This window comes from Thunnus maccoyii, chromosome 3 (assembly GCF_910596095.1).
Source record: "Thunnus maccoyii chromosome 3, fThuMac1.1, whole genome shotgun sequence".
NCBI classification, from domain to species: Eukaryota; Metazoa; Chordata; class Actinopteri; order Scombriformes; family Scombridae; genus Thunnus; species Thunnus maccoyii.
The window spans coordinates 7,270,344-7,291,066 of NC_056535.1; the positions used below are offsets into that span (position 1 = coordinate 7,270,344).

The 20,723-nt window shown below is 38.9% G+C and overlaps 1 protein-coding gene across 1 annotated transcript; it reads left to right on the plus strand.

Moving 5' to 3' along the window:
- The first annotated feature begins 2,559 nt into the window (after positions 1–2,559).
- Positions 2,560–6,018, plus strand: mdfic2 (MyoD family inhibitor domain containing 2). The gene is made up of 2 exons (XM_042403812.1): positions 2,560–2,734; positions 5,762–6,018. Exons 1-2 carry the CDS (start codon positions 2,560–2,562, stop codon positions 6,016–6,018), a joined length of 432 nt encoding a protein of 143 aa, XP_042259746.1.
- Positions 6,019–20,723: the final 14,705 nt, after the last annotated feature.

A 20,723-nucleotide genomic window follows, 5' to 3' on the forward strand; every position in this document is an offset into this window, starting at 1 on the left:
AGGGAATTATGTTTGTATGGGATATTTCCTTTCAGTATGTGATGCTCTGCATTTGCCTTTGGGTTCATTATCACTTCATAGAGGGAAACAACTCAAACTAATAAAATGTTGCTGACTTTGTCCCGGTGATGTTTTGATAGGAGCGGATCTCCAGTATTTTTGCCAACGTCATTGGAACATTGGAGAGGCTAACAGCAGGCAGCAGGCCAAATGGACCCTGTGCAATGTAAAGCATTTGTCCTGGCTGCTCTCTGCTTTGCCGAGGTAAACAGTTGCCTTCACAGCCAGAACGTGAAGACTACAGTATGTCCCAGCCCGCCGCGTGAGAACCTAATCCTGAAAGCTGTTGAGTGAATGAAGACACCGAGCTGTGGTAACGCTGTGTTAGACATTAACTCATGTTGGCCTCCGTTGTGTGCAGCCTCATATTTTTGGCTTGAGATAATCAGGTTTGTCATACTAAGTGCATTTTTTATTTGTGATGCAATGGACCAGATGGCAGATGAAATGACTCTGAGAGCTGATGTGAAAGACAAAGGAAGAGTAACCACTGCTGAGGAGAGCGCTGCGTGGGTAAGAGGAGGTGAGTTTTTCTAATGTGACTCAGGTCTGTGGAAAAGAATTGAGTCACTGTGTTTCTTGTAGTAATGTCAGCGTCATGCCTCCTGTAACTTCTCTTGATACTGAAGCAATTTCATGAGTCTATCTTGTTGTGAAATGTGAATTATAAAAAGTTGTGCGGTATTTGAACAATTTCCCAAACAAATCACATTTTTCAGAAACAAAACAAATAGATTCTGTCAGTCGCTTGCTTATACATCCTGTAAATTGTGTAGATGTTTTCTGTCCGATGGCTCTGATGTGCTGCAAATTCAAGTTTGCATTTTGATTTAAAACATGAAAGTAAATTATCTTCAGATCCACCACTCGGAGTAACTCTAGTGTCTAATGAGTGAGCGCAGTTTGGTGTAACACTGGAACAAAACCTGAAAAATGCATAGAATGCCTGCAGGCCTTATTTCTCTATCAGCTAATGGTCATGGGCATGGACCAGCTGCACTTCTTACTTAATTCATTCGATAACCCAGGAGCATCACCCTGCTTCTCAGCTCAAACATACATGCAGATGTCACTGATTTTGAAGTTTAACTTGTTGTATTTAAAATACTAATCCCTGCCTTCTTCTGTTCTCAGTCACTCGCTAAAAAAAAATGACAGATAAAAACACAGACAACCCTAATGAGATATGAAAGGAAATCTCAAGCTGACAGAAGGCGATAACATGGGAGACTATTCTGAACTTTGTTATTTCATACGTATTAAAAAACATAACAGCTAATAAAATCTTTAAAATGGCCAATACAGCCCTGAGCAATGTCCATTCGTATCTCTCTTTCAACAATTTAGGTAAGACAAATACAGTTTATTCTACTTTCAAAAATGTGTCCAGAGTGTGAATAAATCATTAGGCATTAAATGTTAAATAAAACAGAGAAAGGAATGGTGAATAATTCATTTCAAATAGGTGGTGAAAAAGTAAACAGACTGCAGCCAGTGCAATAATTCATTAATATCTATTTAAATCAGATGTTAACAAACAGATCTACTCCTGCACTCTAGAAATTTCACAGCCTAACTCCACATTCTGTTGATTTTCTGGAAAACTCTTTACTATGAGAAAACGAAAGACAAAATACAAAAACAACAATTTGTGATTTTACGGGGAGTTACATGCTGAGCTATTTCTTGGCCTGGCCAGTGACTTCCAAGAGTCTTGTTTTTATGTCCACCCAGAGCCAACTGTTTCCCACCTTCTTCCAGTCTTAATGCTAAGCAAACCCAAGTGTCTGACGGCTGTGGCGTCTATTTAGTTACAGACATATTGGCATCGATCTTCTCAACAAACTCTCTGCAAGAAAGTGAAGAAGCTTATGTCTCTATATTGAACTACAGTATGACAAAGCCTGTATATTGTACAATTACAGGCAATACATTTACAATACAATTTTTCATTAATTACTTAAAATTATAGTAATATTTTGGTATTTTTCTTTCCAAGGGGGTAATTTACCTCACAGTTTCACTCCTACTTAATAGGTGTGATGGTTCACTCTGCATTCTGTGGCACTTACCTTAAAAGAATCTGAAAAGTCTGGTTTCACAGGAGAGCTTTAGTGTACTGTGATGGTATAAATACTGATTTAAAAGCTTTTTATGCTGACAGAGAGACACTATGTTGGCATGCAAATGATCAACTTTAGAGGTAATATTGACTTTTATTATCCTCCACTACAGCCAGTGGTTGGAAGTGTTTCAAAACTTTACACAAGTCAGAATCTCTTGCAAGACATTGTATCGTATCGTATCACCTATTGTGTGTCTGTCTTCAGGCCTCTGTGCTCTAACACTAATTCATTCTTAGGTTCTTAGGTTGTGGTCTTTGGAAACTCAAACAATCACATCTTACTTGATGCTAACTGATGTGTCAGTAGATAATATTTCATCTCTTGGACAGAAAGGATCCAAAGGGAGGTTCAAATCTGTGATTGGAGACTGGGCATGACTGCTGAAACTGAGCCTGGGGAGACCGGTGGAGACACAGACGTTCAGCCCAGAGAGTGTGACAGCTCCACTCCCCCTCTATTCTCTTTGAAAATGTACCTGAGGAGATCTTCCTCCACAGCATCCTCCACCACAGACTCTCTGTCTTCTTCTCAGCAGAGCAACATGGGAGGTTAGTGACACCAGCACTTCATCACACAAGTCTGATGCTCTCTGCACACAGCTGTCAAACCATTCTAGATAAACACACATTGAAATTATGTAAGGAAAAAAAATCATGTGTTGAGTCCTCAGTAAAAAGTTATGAAATTAACTTTTTCATCCAAACACAGCTTTTCCACTGATGAAATAAACGATGATTAATATGCAGAATAATAATGCCACAGACCACAGACAGAATAAAAAATTTGACAAATTGCAAGCTTTATGCTTCACCATGCTGTGAGAATGCTTAAATACAGTTCATATAATCAATTATGAAAATGTGTGAATAATTTAGAAACTGAAAGTGCAGCAAAAAAGAGGAAGACTAATGCAAAAGAAACGGCCACCAAAGTAGAATCGCTACTGTAGATGCTGCAATACGAGTGATTACATGTGTTCTTATGTACTACTGTTATTTACCAGTAATAACTTATGGTAAGTAACATTTGGCACTGATCAGATATTTAATAAGCAATTAATTTAATTTAATATTTAATTAATATAAAATGTATGATTTTCAATTGTTCAAAAGTACTTTTGTATGTTGAGTTCCTTAAAAATAAGAAACATATTTAATCAATATTTTTCTCTGGAGTTTGGAGCTTTCAGCCACATCTCATGGTCTTCCTCAGCAAACAGTTTGCTCAGTTGTCATGGAATTGGTTCAGTAGTCATCAGACGGCCACTGTGCCTTGTATTATTTGTAATCTTTAAAAATTTGTTGGCAAAGTCATATTTTCTATTATTTCTTGGTGTGGAATAAAATAAGGATTGAGAGCATAGTGAAGATATCCAGTAAGGTCTTTAGCCATATGTTGTCACTGCAATAATGATCGGGACGGGTCATGATAGTTGTATATTTTCTCCCATTTTATGTTGCTGATCCTAACTGGATTTTATGTGTGCCAGTATAGTATTAATAAGTTGTTCAAACCTTCTTCTCATTGGATCATTACCTCTGGTAAAGAAGGGTTGTCCACCTTGTATGATCTATCTGTGGCAAAAGTACAGAGTAGCGATCCATGCTAGCTAAAATCAATCAGGTTTCAATCTATCTCTGTCCCTTGTCTCCCCAGACCCCACCAACCCCACCACCATTTTTTACATATTCTGGTTGGGGTGTATATACTTGGATTGGGCGGTATCTATTTTTTCATACCCTCATACCTACCTGACATTTCACTGCGTTATACAGTATATGACGGTATTTGTGTAAAAAAAAACAACCAACCAAAAAAAAAAAAAACCATTAAAGCTGAGCTGCTGGTGATAGAAATAATTGTAGCATGTATGACACTGTCTAGCCTACAATGCTGTGTGTCTAGTATGCAGTTAGCCTACGTAGACAAGTATTGCTACTTATGGCAATAGAATAATGAATAGATAGGGAATAAGCGCCCTTCTTCCATAGATTCTTGATGGATGACCCTATGACACTTAACGCTGCGGTGGACAGCAACACATCAGTGGGCTGAACGGAGATGATGTGCGGGTGGTGTTACCTTCTTTAGCCACAGTTTTCTTGAGGCAAATAGTGCACACAGCTTCATTTGTTTTGGCTGGCTCACCTTTATTATCGGGACTAAATCCAAAATACTCCAAAAATATACAAACAGTGGCAGAGGCATTTTTACTAGTTTTGTAACGTTATCCCCACCATTCGCAGTCGCCATTTTCTCAGCTCAGCTGCCTGTTCCACCAATAGAGACTGACCTCTGGTGGCACGTACTGTGCACTACAACACATCATACTGCCCAAGCCTAGTACATACTAACAAATAATACTACATAACAAATTTCCATGGGTTGTTGGTGTTTTAGGTGAAGATAGTGCCACCATATGGCCGTTTAAAATAATTTCACATTTTCACTTATGACTCCTTAACCATGAGGCGAACAAGTACAATTTTTCTTTTTTCCTGGTTCACGGAATCTTTTTGAATTTTATGCTCAGCACTCAACAAAATATTACCTCTCCCTGTACATTTTTCGTTTTATCTTGACCTAATCTTAAATCTAAAATTTGGTACCTGTGGTACTTATATGTCAATGAAAAAGGTTATTCATTTGTTTCTAATATTTCATATCATTTTTATATTTGTTTTCCAAATTCTACCAGACTTGAACTGGAACCACATTTAGGACATGCTTGTGAGCAATCCTGCAAGATGTGATGCTGATTTGCCCATAGGTTGCATTACAGACGCATGATAATTTTGAATGACCATAACTCAGTGGTCATGAGTCTGACTTACTTGAAATTTTGCATAATTCATCCTTGTTGTAGAAAGCCCTAATAATGCCCTGAAAGACATGTTCCATAAATCAACATGATTGTCTACCAACACATCTATTTTGAAGGAGATCCCGGAGCAAAAAACTTCTAAACATTAAAATTACAAATTTAGAGGATTGTGTAGCATTAATGGAGGTATGCATCTTCTAAATTCTTTGCGACACAAGTCATAAGGACTTTCCTACAATATGCCTTCAGTGAGTAACTGTCTGCTCATGGTCAGTGTCATTTGATGATCTCATCCTTCATAGCACCCAGGGGGCAACGTTTGGCAAAGGTTGCTGGGAATACACATAGCACATTGTTTCACTGCAACCACAAACACAACTTGGAAATGCTCCTGGCAAAGTATACAGGAGAGACTTTGGTAATTGATTATGTCTCCAAACAGCTTTCTTGTTTGTCTCTCTGTGAGGGAACAAGGCAGGATTTCCTAAATTATGCATGTATAAAGGAAGGAAAGGAGGCTTTTAAAATGTTGTAAGTTATAAGTGAAGACCAGCAGCTCTAATAGCAACACAGATTATTTATGTCTGAAGATAGGGTTTAAACACTATTCATCACACGTCATTTTAAGGGAGTCTTTGCAAAAGTGTGAAGGGGTTGCAGGCTTTTACGAAGACAACTAAATTTTAAAAAATAATTTAATGATGAATAAAAGCAGTATTTTGAATATATTTCCTGTGTGTGTCTCCATCAGTTGACTGTGCAGGGATCATCCTGAGCTGTCTCTTCTGTCGGTTCTACGATATGATCCTAATGCTGCCTGATTCCTGTGGGAGAGTTGCCAATCACTGCTGTCCCAACTACAAACAGGTTGTCACCACAGTGGACTCTACGCCCAGCAGTGACGATGACTCTTGCATAGATTTGGACTGTGGTCTGTTCCGTTCCTGTAATGATGCAAGTGACTGCCTGGAGCTGGCTATGGAGGTTTCTGAATTATGCTATCACTAGTAGGAAACCGACTGTATAGCAGGAAAAGCACAGGTGGAACTAATAACATTAACAATTGTTAATGTAATTATAATCATTAGTTATTATGATTATGAATGTTGGTAACTGTTAGTAGTTGTGGGGCAAGATGAGCTTGCTGCTGGGAGAGATGCTAATTTGCATCATGTTCATATAGTTTATTGTTTATTGTTTAATGCTTCCTTCTTAGCACATCTTTGCACAGATGGATGCGGCTTCAGTTTTAGATATAATATATATATATATATATATATATATATATATATATATATATATATATATATATATATATATATCAACAAAAATCAACTGTCGAATTATGGAAAAGTATGGTATAGCACAAATAGAGAATCACAAAGTCAGTGAACTGACTCAGTAATGCCAGTTTCACAGCAATATCTAAACTTTGCTCACATTCGCCACCATAAGCTACTGTTACTACCAGACCAAGTAAGGCTGTCGCAACAAAACCCTGAGTACAGTATACTGAACTGAGCAACGGTGTGTTTCATTGCTCATGAACATTAGGGCAGTAATAATAATAATAATAATAATAATAATAATAATAATGTAAAACTTCTTCAATACAAGTAAAAGTCCTGCATGAAAAATCATGTTTAAAGGACCAGCGTTTAGGATTTAGTGGCATCTAGCAGTGAGGTTGCAGATTGCAACCAAATTAATACCCCTCCCCTCCACCTTCCCTTCCAAGCATGTAGGAGAACCTACAGTGGCCGCGAAAAATGTGAAAGATCCTCTCTAGAGCCAGCGTTTGTTTTGTCTGTCCTGGGCTACTGTAGAAACATGAAGGTGCAACATGGTGGGCTTCGTGGAAGAGGACCCGCTCTCTAAGTAGATATAAAGGGCTCAATCTAAGGTAACGAAAACATAGCATTACAATTATGTAATTACCAGTTTCAGTAAAGTGTTATTTAAGGTATTACAATTTGAAATTCAGAAATTACATTACAGTTTCTAATCTCAGTAATGCTCCTTTACTTTGACATTTTAGGGAGTCCATTTGCTGTCTTACCAAAAACTGGATGGAGATTTTTTAAAATCTGTTTTATCTCTGGTGGTTCAGTGGAAATTGGTGCAGCTGCTGGAGATAAGGGAGGCAGCTAGCTTTAGCTAGCCACTGGTAAGCTACATTCAGGAATCGCCTGGTTTTGTTCGGGATTTGAGGATATGTGAACCTCGTGAGGACAGGACTTCAGCAGAGCTGTGTGCAGACAGTGGGGCTGACATTAAAGGATAAGGCTGGAGATTTTCTATATTTTTCTTATTGTCAACAAATCTCATGTGCAGAACCAAACCAACAATGATCCCATCCCAACAAGTATTGTGTGTGTATCCAAAGCCTGATATATCTTATTCCTCTGTGCTGTAGACCTCTGTTGTTGTCCAAAAACTATTGAAAACACGCCAGTGACCCACACCACTGCACTGGGTGATGTTTCTTCGTCCCCGAGGATGGCGCTTACCACAGCTTGTTTAGAAACCACTCCAAAGTGTAAAAATAGCAAGTTGCCATTGTGCATGTGCAGTCCTGTTTACAGAGCTTTGCTGGCATATTGCTAGCATATTGTGCCACATATCACAACCTCTTGACTTTGTACTGATTATATAAAGTAGTACAAAGTCAAGAGCAGTGGTGAAAGAAGAACTCAGATTGTTTACTTAAGTAAAAGTACCAATGATAATAATAATAATAATAATAATAATAATAATAATAATAATAATAATAATAATAATAATGTAAAACTACTTCAATACAAGTAAAAGTCCTGCATGAAAAATCATGCTTAAAGGACCAGTGTTTAGGATTTAGTGGCAGTGAGGTTGCAGATTGCAACCAAATTAATACCCCTCCCCTCCACCTCCCTTTCCAAGCATGTAGGAGAACCTACAGTGGCTGTGAAAAATGTGAAAGACCCTCTCTAGAGCCAGTGTTTGTTTTGTCTGTCCTGGGCTATTGTAGAAACATGAAGGTGCAACATGGTGGGCTTTGTGGAAGAGGACCCGCTCTCTATGTAGATATAAAGGGCTCAATCTAAGGTAACGAAAACACGATTCTTATTTTCAGGTGATTATACACTAATTAAAGCATACTTATAAATATTATGTTCCATTTCTGCCACATCCCTTCTGCTAGATGCCACTAAATTCTACACACTGCACCTTTAAGTAAAAGTACAGAAGTATTGTCAGCTTGATGTAGTTAAAGTATTGCAGTAAAAGTAGTGGTTTGATTCCTCTGACTGATATATTATTATACAGACAGGTGACAAATTAAAGGTAAAAACCGATACAGGTCTGAATGCTTGACCTCCACAGTGAAGGGATCTGGTGGCTCTGGTATGCTGTGGGGGGCATTTTGCCAGCATGGTTTGGGTCCACTTGTCCCCTTAGAGGGAAGGGTCACTGCAAATCAACACAAAGTTGTTCTGGGTCATCACCTTTATCCTATGATGAAACATTTCTATCCTGATGGGAGTGGTCTCTTCCAGGCTGTCAGTGCCCCAATTCACAGTGTACGAAGGGTGACTGAATGGTTTGATGAGTATGAAAATGATGTAAATCATATGATATGGCCCTCGCAGTCACTAGATCTTAACCCAATTGAGCATCTATGGGAGATTTTGGACTGATTTATTTCCTTTTTATAATGTTACATAGTAGCTTGAATGTTTACTGGACTTCTGACTAATGTTTCATGTATAGTTACATATTTTGATTTGAAACTTTCTTTACAAAAGTGATAAAATTAAGACAAGTCACGTTAAGGTGTTGTAGTTCACACACTTTGGCCTATCACAGATAAGAATTCATCCAAACCATATTTTAGGGATGAACAGTTGATTGTTGATTGATGCAGATACATCCCAAATTGTCTTTTTAAATACATTAACATGCATCATGTACTGTAGATACTGAATGAATGAATACCTAAAAGTCTTAAAGGCTCATGTAGTGTCTTGAATTTGAATTGTACAGTACCAAATCACTATGCAGCAAGGGAGCAGTGTCATCACAAACAATACACCGGCCTTGAGTCCTGCGAATTCCAGTGCTGCTCTGTTGACACACACACTGACACACCAACAAGCACTCAAGCTTCAACATGATAGTCTTTCTGAAGTATGGGAAAAAAATCTTGAAGCCTGTCCCCTGTTGAACGTGCCTATTTCAGTTCAAGTGCCACTGGAAACACAGGAGCTGTTGGATATGGCATTTGTAGGACACTCGTCCTTGTCGCTCCCCTCAACCTCTGTTCTCAAAGACAGTTCTCTCAAGTGGTAGATCACTGTTTGGATCACTTCAGTCTGAAATATGTCCTTGTCACATAATGGGAAATGGACACAGGAGCATGGCTGCTATGTCAGTGTGAGAACAGTATACAGGAAAACATTGTTCTTAAGCATCATCTGTTTCTCAGAGAGGTCAGTGTGAGTGTTGAGGCGTACAACACACTGTTACTAGATTATGTTCAATTACCAAACATTTGTTTTCTACCATTACATATGGAGACCAAGAGATTAATCTCACTCTACAAACAAGGAGACTATTAAAGTGCAGTTGTCAGAAGCACTGCCATCTCCTGGTACAGTTATACACTGTTTACTGTATTACTACACAGTGGTGAGACACATAAAAGTATAGTTATGGATCAGAACTGCATGTATAAATCAGACATACCATGAGCTATTATTGCACTACACATGCTCCAGTTCTGTAGTTCAAAAATGGGTTCATTTTTTAAGTTCTGCACCGCCATCACCATTACCACTGAAAAAGACAGAATTGTCCTACACTGTAGAGGAATTAATTAGTTGGCAGCCTGTCAGTGCTGCTTCACTTTGATTTCACTGTATTGCTTAGATCTTTATTACAGTATGTATTTTTCCTAATTATTTAGTGTCATAACATATAGTATCACTGGCATTCATTTCCTTCTCAAACACATTATACAGTGTTTCACACTGGAAAAGACTACTACGGCCACATGTTAGCTCTTTTAACAATTTGTGCAAGTACTACTGTATATGAATGTATACTTGAAAAGTAGGTTCATGCCAGTGTCTTCTTATCACCACATCATCACAGTAAATATCATATTGCCTTTGAATTCACAGCAGGGACTTGTATGACATGTATGGCATTGTATTCAGGATCAGAGTATTAAATGCATTTGTATAACATTCTTGTTATAGATATAGATATTTATAAAGGCATCAATAACACCATTATATATGTTGTATAAGGTTGAAAATGGAGCAAAGGCAACTTCTGAATTCTTTGGTAGAAGCTTATGTAACTGTAAAATTAACATACACCTTATTATTTTTAATCTGTTCAGATCCTGTATTTTTTCTTCTGAAGTTAAATTGAAGTAGAGCCCTTATAGACTGTAATTAGCTCACTTGGATCACATGGTTACAGATTATCTTCAGTATGAGAGAGAAGAGGTATGCTTAGGTATGTTAATTAATCCTGAATAATACAACAAAAAATAACAGCTACACATCAGCTGCATGTACTCAAGCAAGTCAGTCAATAAGTAGCATGTGTCATATTACTGCTACAGCAACTGACATGCAAAAGTGGACATGCCAATCACAACTTTTGTATGTGTTTTCATCCACCGAAGAGACTTTCAGATAGGCAAAATACTGTAGTGAATCCAATCTGTAACTGCATCAGATACTTTAGTGTGGCAGCATGAATAAATATTGAATAGAAAATTATGCCAGCATGTGACAATGTAGAGAAACCGAGGTGGTCACAATATAAAGTCTACATAGAATAGATGGATACCTAACTGCAAAAAACTACAGTCGAATCAAAGCATCTTTTACGGTCTTAAAAAATGATGTGAGCTTCAAAAAGTTATTTACTATATAGCAGGAGTGACAATATGGTTTCTCTCACCCTTCATTCTACATTACACAACTTTATATTTGAGGAAAGGAAGTTTAGGGAAGCCTTAAAACTGTCCAATTGAACATGTTGAGTAACAGTATGTTTCTCCTTAATGTTGTCCATACTCTGTACAAATGGTAACAATAAATTTGTGAATATATCATCAATACTGTAATCTGTACAACTTGAGTCATCGGTCAGTATTTTATATTGGCCTGTGAAGTGAGCCTTGAAACATGTCATAGTTAAGAAATATTGTGCATATGCAGTATTCACTAATAGGGGCTGAAAGCTGTTTGGCATGTAAAACTAAAAGCAGGCCAGAGCAGCTACGAAGATAATAACCCAAATCCTCCATCTCTTAATTATAATCCTTTGATCAGTTGTGTTGAAAGTTGCACTTTAGTCACACAACAAAGATTAGTCTGCATTCATCAGGAAATGATCAGCAACTCTAAGAGAGGCTGTTTCAGTTCTGTTATTTTATGAAAACCAGACTGAAACATTTTGAAAACGTTTCACCTCCTATTGCTTAGTATTAGTTGCTTTTAAAGAAAATAGAGAGTTTTAATACATTATAAATAAAGGGTTTACTCATCACTCACAAATTTACATGAGACTGTTTGCTACCATACACATATCTCTACTGAAAATCCAAAGAAGTTAACTTTCTACATACTTTATGTGCTGTTTATAGGTATTGTATAAAGTTAAATGAAAACTGTTGTATCTGCACCTGTATTTTTAGATGGAATTAGTCCTCTGATATGAATTAGGCTCTAAACTGTGACCATGTTTGACCTCCTGAAAGCTGCACAGGAGCTCAGACAACGCTGCACAGACTAGGAAAAAATAAATGTAGATAACTGCACATGCTGTGCAAAATTGTATGTTGTGGGTTACATCTACAGGGAACACTGCTTGCGTCCAATTTTCTCATTACCTGGTGCAGCACAATTACAAAGCTGAGTGCTCGAGCTGATACTGCTCCATAAAACCTATTGGAGGTCCTTTGTGGTTTTAGGAACATAAAGTGTGTCTGCATAAACAGATGCCAGTTTTAAAGCGAAAACATCTGCACATCTTAAATTCGCTGGATCTCTTTCAAATTACCTGATGGCTTTGGGAGTAGCATGGGCTTCAGGAACTCTAATGTTTTTTAATAACATCCAAATGGTCTGTCCTTTACTGGCCAGGTTCAAACGCTGTCCCATCCCAGCCGAGCGGATGTGGACAAGGTCAGGTGGTTTGCACTGCTGCACAACACATGCATGCACCTTAATGGTTGCTCAGAGGATACTGTTAACCCATTAGCTTGCATACAACTCCTCTAGTTCCCGTCTTAATTCAAAACACTTGTGTAGAAGGTCAAAAAAGAAACTGTAATATTGAAATGATTAAATGAGATATGTGTTGTTACTTGCAAAACACTTCAAAACGCCGCACGCCGCTCCACTGTTGTGTTTAGTGACACAAGACTTGCATTTACAAAGTGATCTTATCGCGTGATGCTTCGCCATGTTTACATGCATCTCTGCTCACTAATCGGATATGAGGTTTCTTCAGAGTTCAGGCCCTGATCGCTTCATTAGTGTGAAGCTGCTCTTCCTCCAGAGCACACAGCACTAATACCATCTCCCTTCAGACACAGTGCTGCAGCCCAGAGTGGCCTCCCGAGGACGCAGCACCATTAAATATTAATGCCATGTGTTTAGAGGGTTTTTATTTCAAACAGCGGGTTTGTCAGCATCTTATGTAGTGTTCCTCAAGATTAAGTCCATGTGGAGAATGGGGGTCCCAAAGCTTTATGTAGCATTGTGCCTTTAGAATAATTTAGGTCTGTCTTTCTAATGGTCTTTTTGTGTTAATATTGCCAACATTTTCACTGTGATTTTCTTATGTAAATGGAGCATTTTTAAAGGTGCAGTGTGCAGAATTTAGTGGCATCCAGCAGAACGGACTTGGCAGAAATGGAATATTATATTCATAAGTATGTTTTAATTAGTGTATAATCACCTGAAAATAAGAATTGTTGTGTTTTCATTACCTTAGAATGAGCCCTTTTTATCTACAAAGGGAGCGGGTCCCCTTCCACGGGGCCCACCATGTTTCTACAGTAGCCCAGAACGGACAAACAAAACATTGACTCTAGAGAGGGCTTTTCGCGTTTTTTGTAAGTTTCGTTGCCACCGTAGGTTGTTCTACACGCTTGCAAGGGGAGGGGGAGGGGTATTCAGTTGGTTGCAATCTGCAACCTCACTGCTAGACCGCTAGATGCCACTAAATCCTACACAGTTGTCACAGGGTGAAGAAAGTTTGGGTGCATTCAGGTTGACGTCACTTCAAATATTTGATGCATGTGTTTCTCATAAGCCCTTCTTGCAGTTACACCCATGATACAGAGCACTATTAGAGCAAAATACCATGATGTCTAAGAAAATAACACTTGGCTCTGCCAAATTATGACATTAGAAGACAGTAAACATTACAAAACACATATCCCCAACATAATTCATTTCAGTTGCTGGACTACAACACTACATCTGGATATGTCTAAATCTAGAAATTTGTCATCTGTCCTCATTTTTCATCATTTGTTCTATTGTCCTAGTTTACATGCCAATTTCACAATTACCCCCTCAAATGAACCTGACCTCACTCTCATATAGGGAAGTGGTGTGTGTGAGCATCATCCTCAATTAGGTCAGGGGCGTTAATAGTACAGTGGAAAACGAACACTCCCCGCAACATCCTCCAGGAATTGCGCCTGACACTACTGACTCTCTTGAATCTATATTTGGGCCACGCGCGTGGATGTGTGTCACCCAAGACTACCCGCCTAATCTCTGCCAGAGAAAGTAAAGTGAGTTGTGTGCCCATGGGCGGAGATTGTCAAGGCACAAAGGGAGCTCCCAGCGGGCACTGCAAAAACCAGGCCCTGGGCAGGTTTTTATGATACCTTTCAATCAGCGGATGATTCCCAGCTGAAATGACAGGTGATTTGACTCAGCCTCCAATTAATGACCTCATTTTAACAATTAAGAGCAGAGGAGGAAGGGGAAAGCCCCATGAAAAGACAGTGAACATAGTTTTGATGCCTTGATAGTACAAGACGCTGCTATGTCGTTATGTTGAATGTGACTGGAGCCTGTTGGCCCAGCTCAGGTGATGTCTCCCTCCTTCAAGCAGGTGGTGTCCTGCAGGGAGAGTACACATTGCTTAGGAGCTGGCTGGATGGGAGGCAGGAAGGAGGAGGAGGATGTGGCTCAGATAGGGTGAGGGGGTGACAAGAGGGTGGCAAAGGGATGATGGAGTGCATCAAGCTGTGTGTGCCCCCCCTTCCACCCACTCTTGCCCCCACCCCCCACAGCATAGAGGAAATTAAAGAGCTGTGTAGCAGGAGGAGAAGAGGGGAGGAGGGTGGTGATTTAGAGCGTGGCGCAGGGGGATGGGGACCCGGCGCATTGGAGTTAATTACTGAATAATGAGGAACAATTTATTGTGTTCTTGTTAGAGACATCAAAATGCTGCTGGATACTGACTATATAGAAGAGCATGCCTCTCTCACTCCTCATGCATCGTTCAAAATGTGGTGTTTAACTCTGAACCATTTAAAGGCCCCCACCTTACTTTGGCCTACCTTATAAAGTGGGGGTGTTGTAGGTCTTCTTCTGAGGGGACTTATCACATTTCCTTGACTTCAACTTTCCTCCAGGCCGTCTGAGTTTATACTTCCTATTTTCAAAGCTTGTGCTGCAGATGTGTAAACTAACTGAACATTCACTAGGTCCCACCCCTGCTGTTGCTACGCCTGTCAAGCTTTTCATTCTTACAGTGTTAACAATGATAACAGTGGCAGAATGGCCACACAAAATTCTCAGCAATTTGTGAAACAATGAGTCTTGATTTCAGACAAAGCTAAACAGAAGGACGCTTATGCTTCAGAGCTGGTGACTGTTAATTTTGTCGGCTGAAATGACATCTGGTGCAAGCAGGTTTTATCAGCTAGCTAGCTAACTAATTAGGCTAACGTTAACTCCATGAGTTAGTTGAAAACGCTGTCTCCAGCTGAGTTTTTACTGTTTCCAGTTGTATTAAAATTATAACCCTGTATGAGGGGTCTTATATATGCTAAAAGACCAATGCTAAAGCTGTCCTAGACTAGATTTAGGTGACATGCAAATAGATGAGCTCATGTTCTGACTCAAATCCAACAAAGAGCAGGACACAGCTGCTAACATTACATTATAGATAGCCTCCCCGACTGGCAACCACACAGTGAAATACCACTGTATTATACGCAGCAGGTATGCAACTTGTGAACGAGTATATTTTTATATGGTATTTTTATAGCCTATGTATTTTAGTTGTTTTTAATGTAACCCCTAACCCCAGTATAGTATAATTAGTTAATGATATGCTAACTCTTAGACTTGGAAGTATCGCTCAGGTTGTAAACTAGCTAGCCATTACAGGTTACATCAGAACAGATAAACACACTGTTTAATCCATTCTTTACTCTTTTGCTCTTGTGTTTTTGGTTTTGGAAAGGACACCACCCTCCAAACTCTTTAAGTGCTTTAAAAGTATCACTTTTACAGCTCTGTGTATGCCGCTTCAACATGTAGAAATTTATTTGCTAAGCTATGACTGGACAATCACTGTTTGAGGCGTGTTTAGTGTTTAGCTAACAGTCAATTCTTCCCTTTTTCACCATCCCACTGCTGTAAATCATCTAACTGCAAAGTCATTCTTATTGAACAGACACTTCCACAATGTCACCCCCGGAGCATGTCATGTTCACAAAAGTTATCAAATCCACATGCTTACTGATTACGGTACTCATGCAAACAACAGTTTTTATATATGCTTTCATGCTGCAGGAATTTCCTGACAATAATTCTTTCATTATCACTGTAAACTTGACACTTCCTCTGTGATGTTTACTGCGTTCCTCGTAAAACACTGCCTGCTTATAACTTCATTTATCTGGCAGGAAAGTGAAAAAAGCAATATTGAACGCAACTTGACTTTATTCTCTGCCAGAGAAAGACCAGCTCTCTCCTCTCTTAACAGCAAAGTGTCAGACTTGCTATCAGTCCTTAACAGAGTGTGAAGTATCCCAACTCTTTGATGTGTTAAATATGAAATCTGACCATAGAACAAAGCAGCTGTCAGCAACCAGCACGTGTCAAAAGCAATCCACACCAGTTACTATTGAGTTTCTGTCATGCATGCATCTGCTGTGCAGGCACTGAGGTGTGTTACAGTATCACAGTGCTAACAAAGACTTCAGACAGTCTTCAAAAATAAACATCACGGGATTCAGTTGTCTTCATCAAAGGCTGCCGATGATCCTCTGCAAATACAGTCCAATGTGCACCTTTTGTCCAGACCGCTTTGAGAAAAGGTTAAGGGATTTGGCGCAACACAGTCAGAAGTGTTATTCTCAACACTGTACTGTGACCTAGAGAATATGACTTTAACTTTGTCAAAGGTTCTCCACATTAGCAGCAACACAATCACTGGATCACAAATCACACACTGTAAGTTATGAGAGTTACATGCTGTGTCTCTCATGACATTGAGGGAGAAGGCGAGAAGGTGCTTGCTGAGTGTGTAGCCATGCTGTGTTGCCCAAATAGATATGTTCCATCTGAGAGTGATGCAGCCTTCGGAATGATCCCGCTAGACAGATGAGTGCTACTTGAATGTTAATGAGGGCTCCTTTAGACACGCATAAATTAAATGATTAGATGTCTGCAATCATGCAAGGTCCTTAGGTGTCCCCTATTTATGGCATTCGAAATGTAGCTGCCTTTATTTACGACATGTCTCCCCTGCACAGGCTTCGCCACCTGAGCAGCCTAATGCTTTCAAAAGACGAGTTTTTTAATGACCTGCAAATGAATCACTCTGGCAGAATCGTAAGAGAAGTGGAGCCCTCCCCCTTTCTGAAAACAAAAAAGGAAAATTGTGCCATCTTCTGAAAAGCTTGCAGATGTCTAGAATAAAAGCTGTGCTACAGGAAGTGAGGGATGCAGTAAAACATATTTGTTTCAAAGATGCTACTTACTGAGAGATACACTGTCTCAGAGGACAGCACAGTCTGTGATCGCAGTCACCTAACAATATATCTTCTGCCTCCTTGGTTCACACACTCTTCATTGTCGTTTTCTAGTTGCAACAACAGCTATTTTCATCTTCATGATTGCATTAATTACAGCATAACTCATGTCTCTTGGCTCCAGTAGTGTTTTCCCCATAGAAAACAGCGTGTCAAGACTTCAACAAAGGAAGGGAACAGTACATATACTCGGTTGGCACTTCATTAATCAACATAAGAAATCAGCATGGCTTGACAGTCATCTAGCTCTGGCTGAATCTCCTACTGGAGTTGTATTGTATTTTCTTTTAATGATGTCCATTTCATTCTATTCTGAAGATTTTAACAAGATTTAGGCTCCATTCTCATGAATGTAAAAATCACAGAGATGCAGCCACATAAATCCAAATAGCTCCGTATGTATACATAAAGCCTTGTGATGGACTGGTAAGTGACTGTGATTCTATTGAATCATCAGGCACATTTTAAAGACTTCTCAGGGTCCGAAGCAGACCCTTGGGTGCACGGGCTGCAATAATGAGAAGCACCTAAGTTACAGTCGTCCACTCACAGGCCAAAGTGAGTGGTTTTTTTGTGGTGAGAGAGAAAGAGAGAGCGAGAGAGGGAGAGAAATTTCTCTTAAGATTCTCGCTTTTTTTCCCCCTCTATTTATTAGGGTAATGAATTTCCGACTGCAGTGCCAGTTCCACTGAGCCTGCTTCTCGGCCTAATTCTCTGTAACATTTCCTCATTGCCGCTGGGGAACATTATATGAAGGCAGGGCTTACAATACCATCAATATGCCCAAGACGACAATCGGACGTCTCATAGATATTAATGGAAGTGCAAATTAAATCAAAGTTGGAGTGCAGCTATCGGGGCTATGATCAATGCCTTTTGCACAGTCAGATTTAATATGGGGTTTGTAATTTGAGTATCCAAACAAAATGTGCATCTTAATGGGAAAGATGAAAGTAATCCCACATGGGGAGGAAATAATACATTAGCTGCATTGTAATTAGAGAACTCGGAGTGCAATGTTTCCCTGGCTCAGTATTAATGTTGAATAAAAGCCTGATACATTTACACTGTGGATACAGGATGTGGACATTTGAATTGTTTTTTAGACACCTCTTGAGATGTCATAGGAGGCATCTTTGAAAAAAAAACCCAAAACAATCATATTCATGTTGTGTAAATGCATTAGTATCAAACCTGATACAAACAGCCAAGCAAAAATATAGCACTAATCCATTCCTGCTAGAAGCAAGAACACATCTGTGTTACTGCAGTCATGGAAAATAATGAAAGAAAAACATGTCAGGTATGTTTTGATTTGATTATGAAAAATTCTGTTTTAAAGCCAAGAAACTAAAAGGAAACACAACAAAACATGGTTTCAGGAAAAACCTTTTAATAATGCATGATAATGCATTGTGCAAGTAACATCACATGCATTCAAACATAATGCAATGTAATAATGCGGCTCAACGAAGTCCTTGTACTTTTATTTATTGGCAATCCATCTGAGTACACACAGCAGCCGGTTAAAGTGTCCTCATGTGAAGTCAGCAGGTAGCATGAGGAGCGCAAACAGCAAAACAGCTTTTCAATGAATAATACATGAGATAACAAATATTGGTAGACAATGATCCAGTACCTTCAGCCAGTCAAGTGCAACACGCACACATGTGCAATCACATGAGAACACAAAAGGCTAATCAGACTTGATGCAACCCCTCATGATCAAAATGAAACTGCAGTCAATAGTTGCTTCCAATGCTTTTGTAAAAGAAAATTAACTACAATAAATAGACACGAACTTTGAAATGATTTGTTTTGTCTTGTTGGTCATTTCTGTCTAAAAGGAATAGTTAGACATTTTGGGAAACACGCTTATTATATCTTGCCAACAGTTAGATGAGAAGATTACTTTTATATCTGGCCAATTTTTTTACGGCTAAACTTCCTCTGTCCAAAAGTAACAAAATTTGCACCACTAAAAGGACTGATTAACATGTTTTATCTCATTTGTTTAATCCATACAAAAAAGTGTAAAATAAATTGTGGTTCAGCAAACTGAACACTGAGCTAAGCTAAGCTAAGCTAACCAGCTGCTGCCTCTAGCTTTATATTAACAATATATGAAAGTGGTATCAATCTTCTCATCTGACTCTCAGCAAGACAGCAAATAAACATATTTCCCAAAATGTCAAACTATTCCTTTAAGCGCAACACAGCACACATTGTCAATAATAGATCTTTTTTACTCACTGTGTAAAACTGGCATGTCTGTCAGTCTACAGTTTGTAACTGCAGCAAGGTATAATGGCTAGCACTTATTTATGTTTTCCAGCTACTATCTTTGTTCATTTCAATGGATCTCAAATGTTTTCTTAAAATAAATGAGCTTTTAAAGCAGTGCCTGACACAGTAAAGTTTTACATGTATTTTGAAGGAAAATGACTCAGTATTTTGTTAGCAATTAGAATCTGATTTTCTATCAGGTAATCACCCAAATCAAATCGTCTTAGGCCATTAAGTTTGATGTTCATACAGCAATATTAGCCCCTATTAGAAGCTAAATGTTGACATTTCCTTTTGCTGTTGCACAGCCCCACCTCTGATGATGGTATCAGAGGGCTCAACTCAATTTATAAGAGGTAACATTTCATCTTCAAACACCTCACTGAGTGGGTATATAACAGGACACTATGATCCATCAATAAAAGTGTATTGATATTGTCAAATGTTAATATGTCATCCATAAACCCTTGGGTCCTCTTGTCACCAGGACACAGCCTGTTCAGCAACACATATTGCCTCACTGTGTTGTTCAGCATCGACCCGGGTCTCCCTCTGAACGGCTGCTGCAGTAAAACGTTGCATGCCGTGACAGACTGAACATTAATCAAAGTTGATTTGAAGTGTGAGGGCACAAGTGCCTTTTTCTGCTGGGGAACTGTTTAGCACAACAGCGCTATGTACAACAGGGTTCCCTCTTCAGTGTAATGGTTGCAAAAGGAGGTCATAAATAATGGATTCAAGATCACTTACACCTCATGAAGCAGGCTATGGCATTCGAGGGGATATCACATTTTGCTGCTCAAATTATAGATTTGCCACTTTTGGCTGCAATTGTAAAACAAAACAAGACCTTTCCAAGAGGCATTTGAAAGAGTTTAATATGCTGGAAAACATGACGGCAAAACAACAGTTTAGACACTGCTACTGTCAGATGATAGTGAATAGCACTGTGGGTAAAAGATGCTTTTGGTCTCTGTGAAGGCCAGTTTGCATCCCTTCTGGTAGACTTTTGGATGCAACAATCATCTTTATTTGCAATCAAAAGTCAAAACTAATCAAGGTGAGTGTCCCAACTTCACCTTTATTCAACTTATAATATAAATATAAATGAAAAACACTGAGGTTGTTAACTGAAGTCCTGCTTGTCTTTAGTAAAGATTTGATCTGTAGATGCAAATGGATATTGCACTTTACCAACTGGTGTTATAGATTCATATTTGCACTTCGTTGCCTCTGAACTTAAATAACTACTTCAGTCTCCTCTTGACAACCGATGGACCGATGCATTTCTAATGCATTTGAAATGTAACTGCCCACTATCAAACCAAATTTAATTGAAAATATATTAATA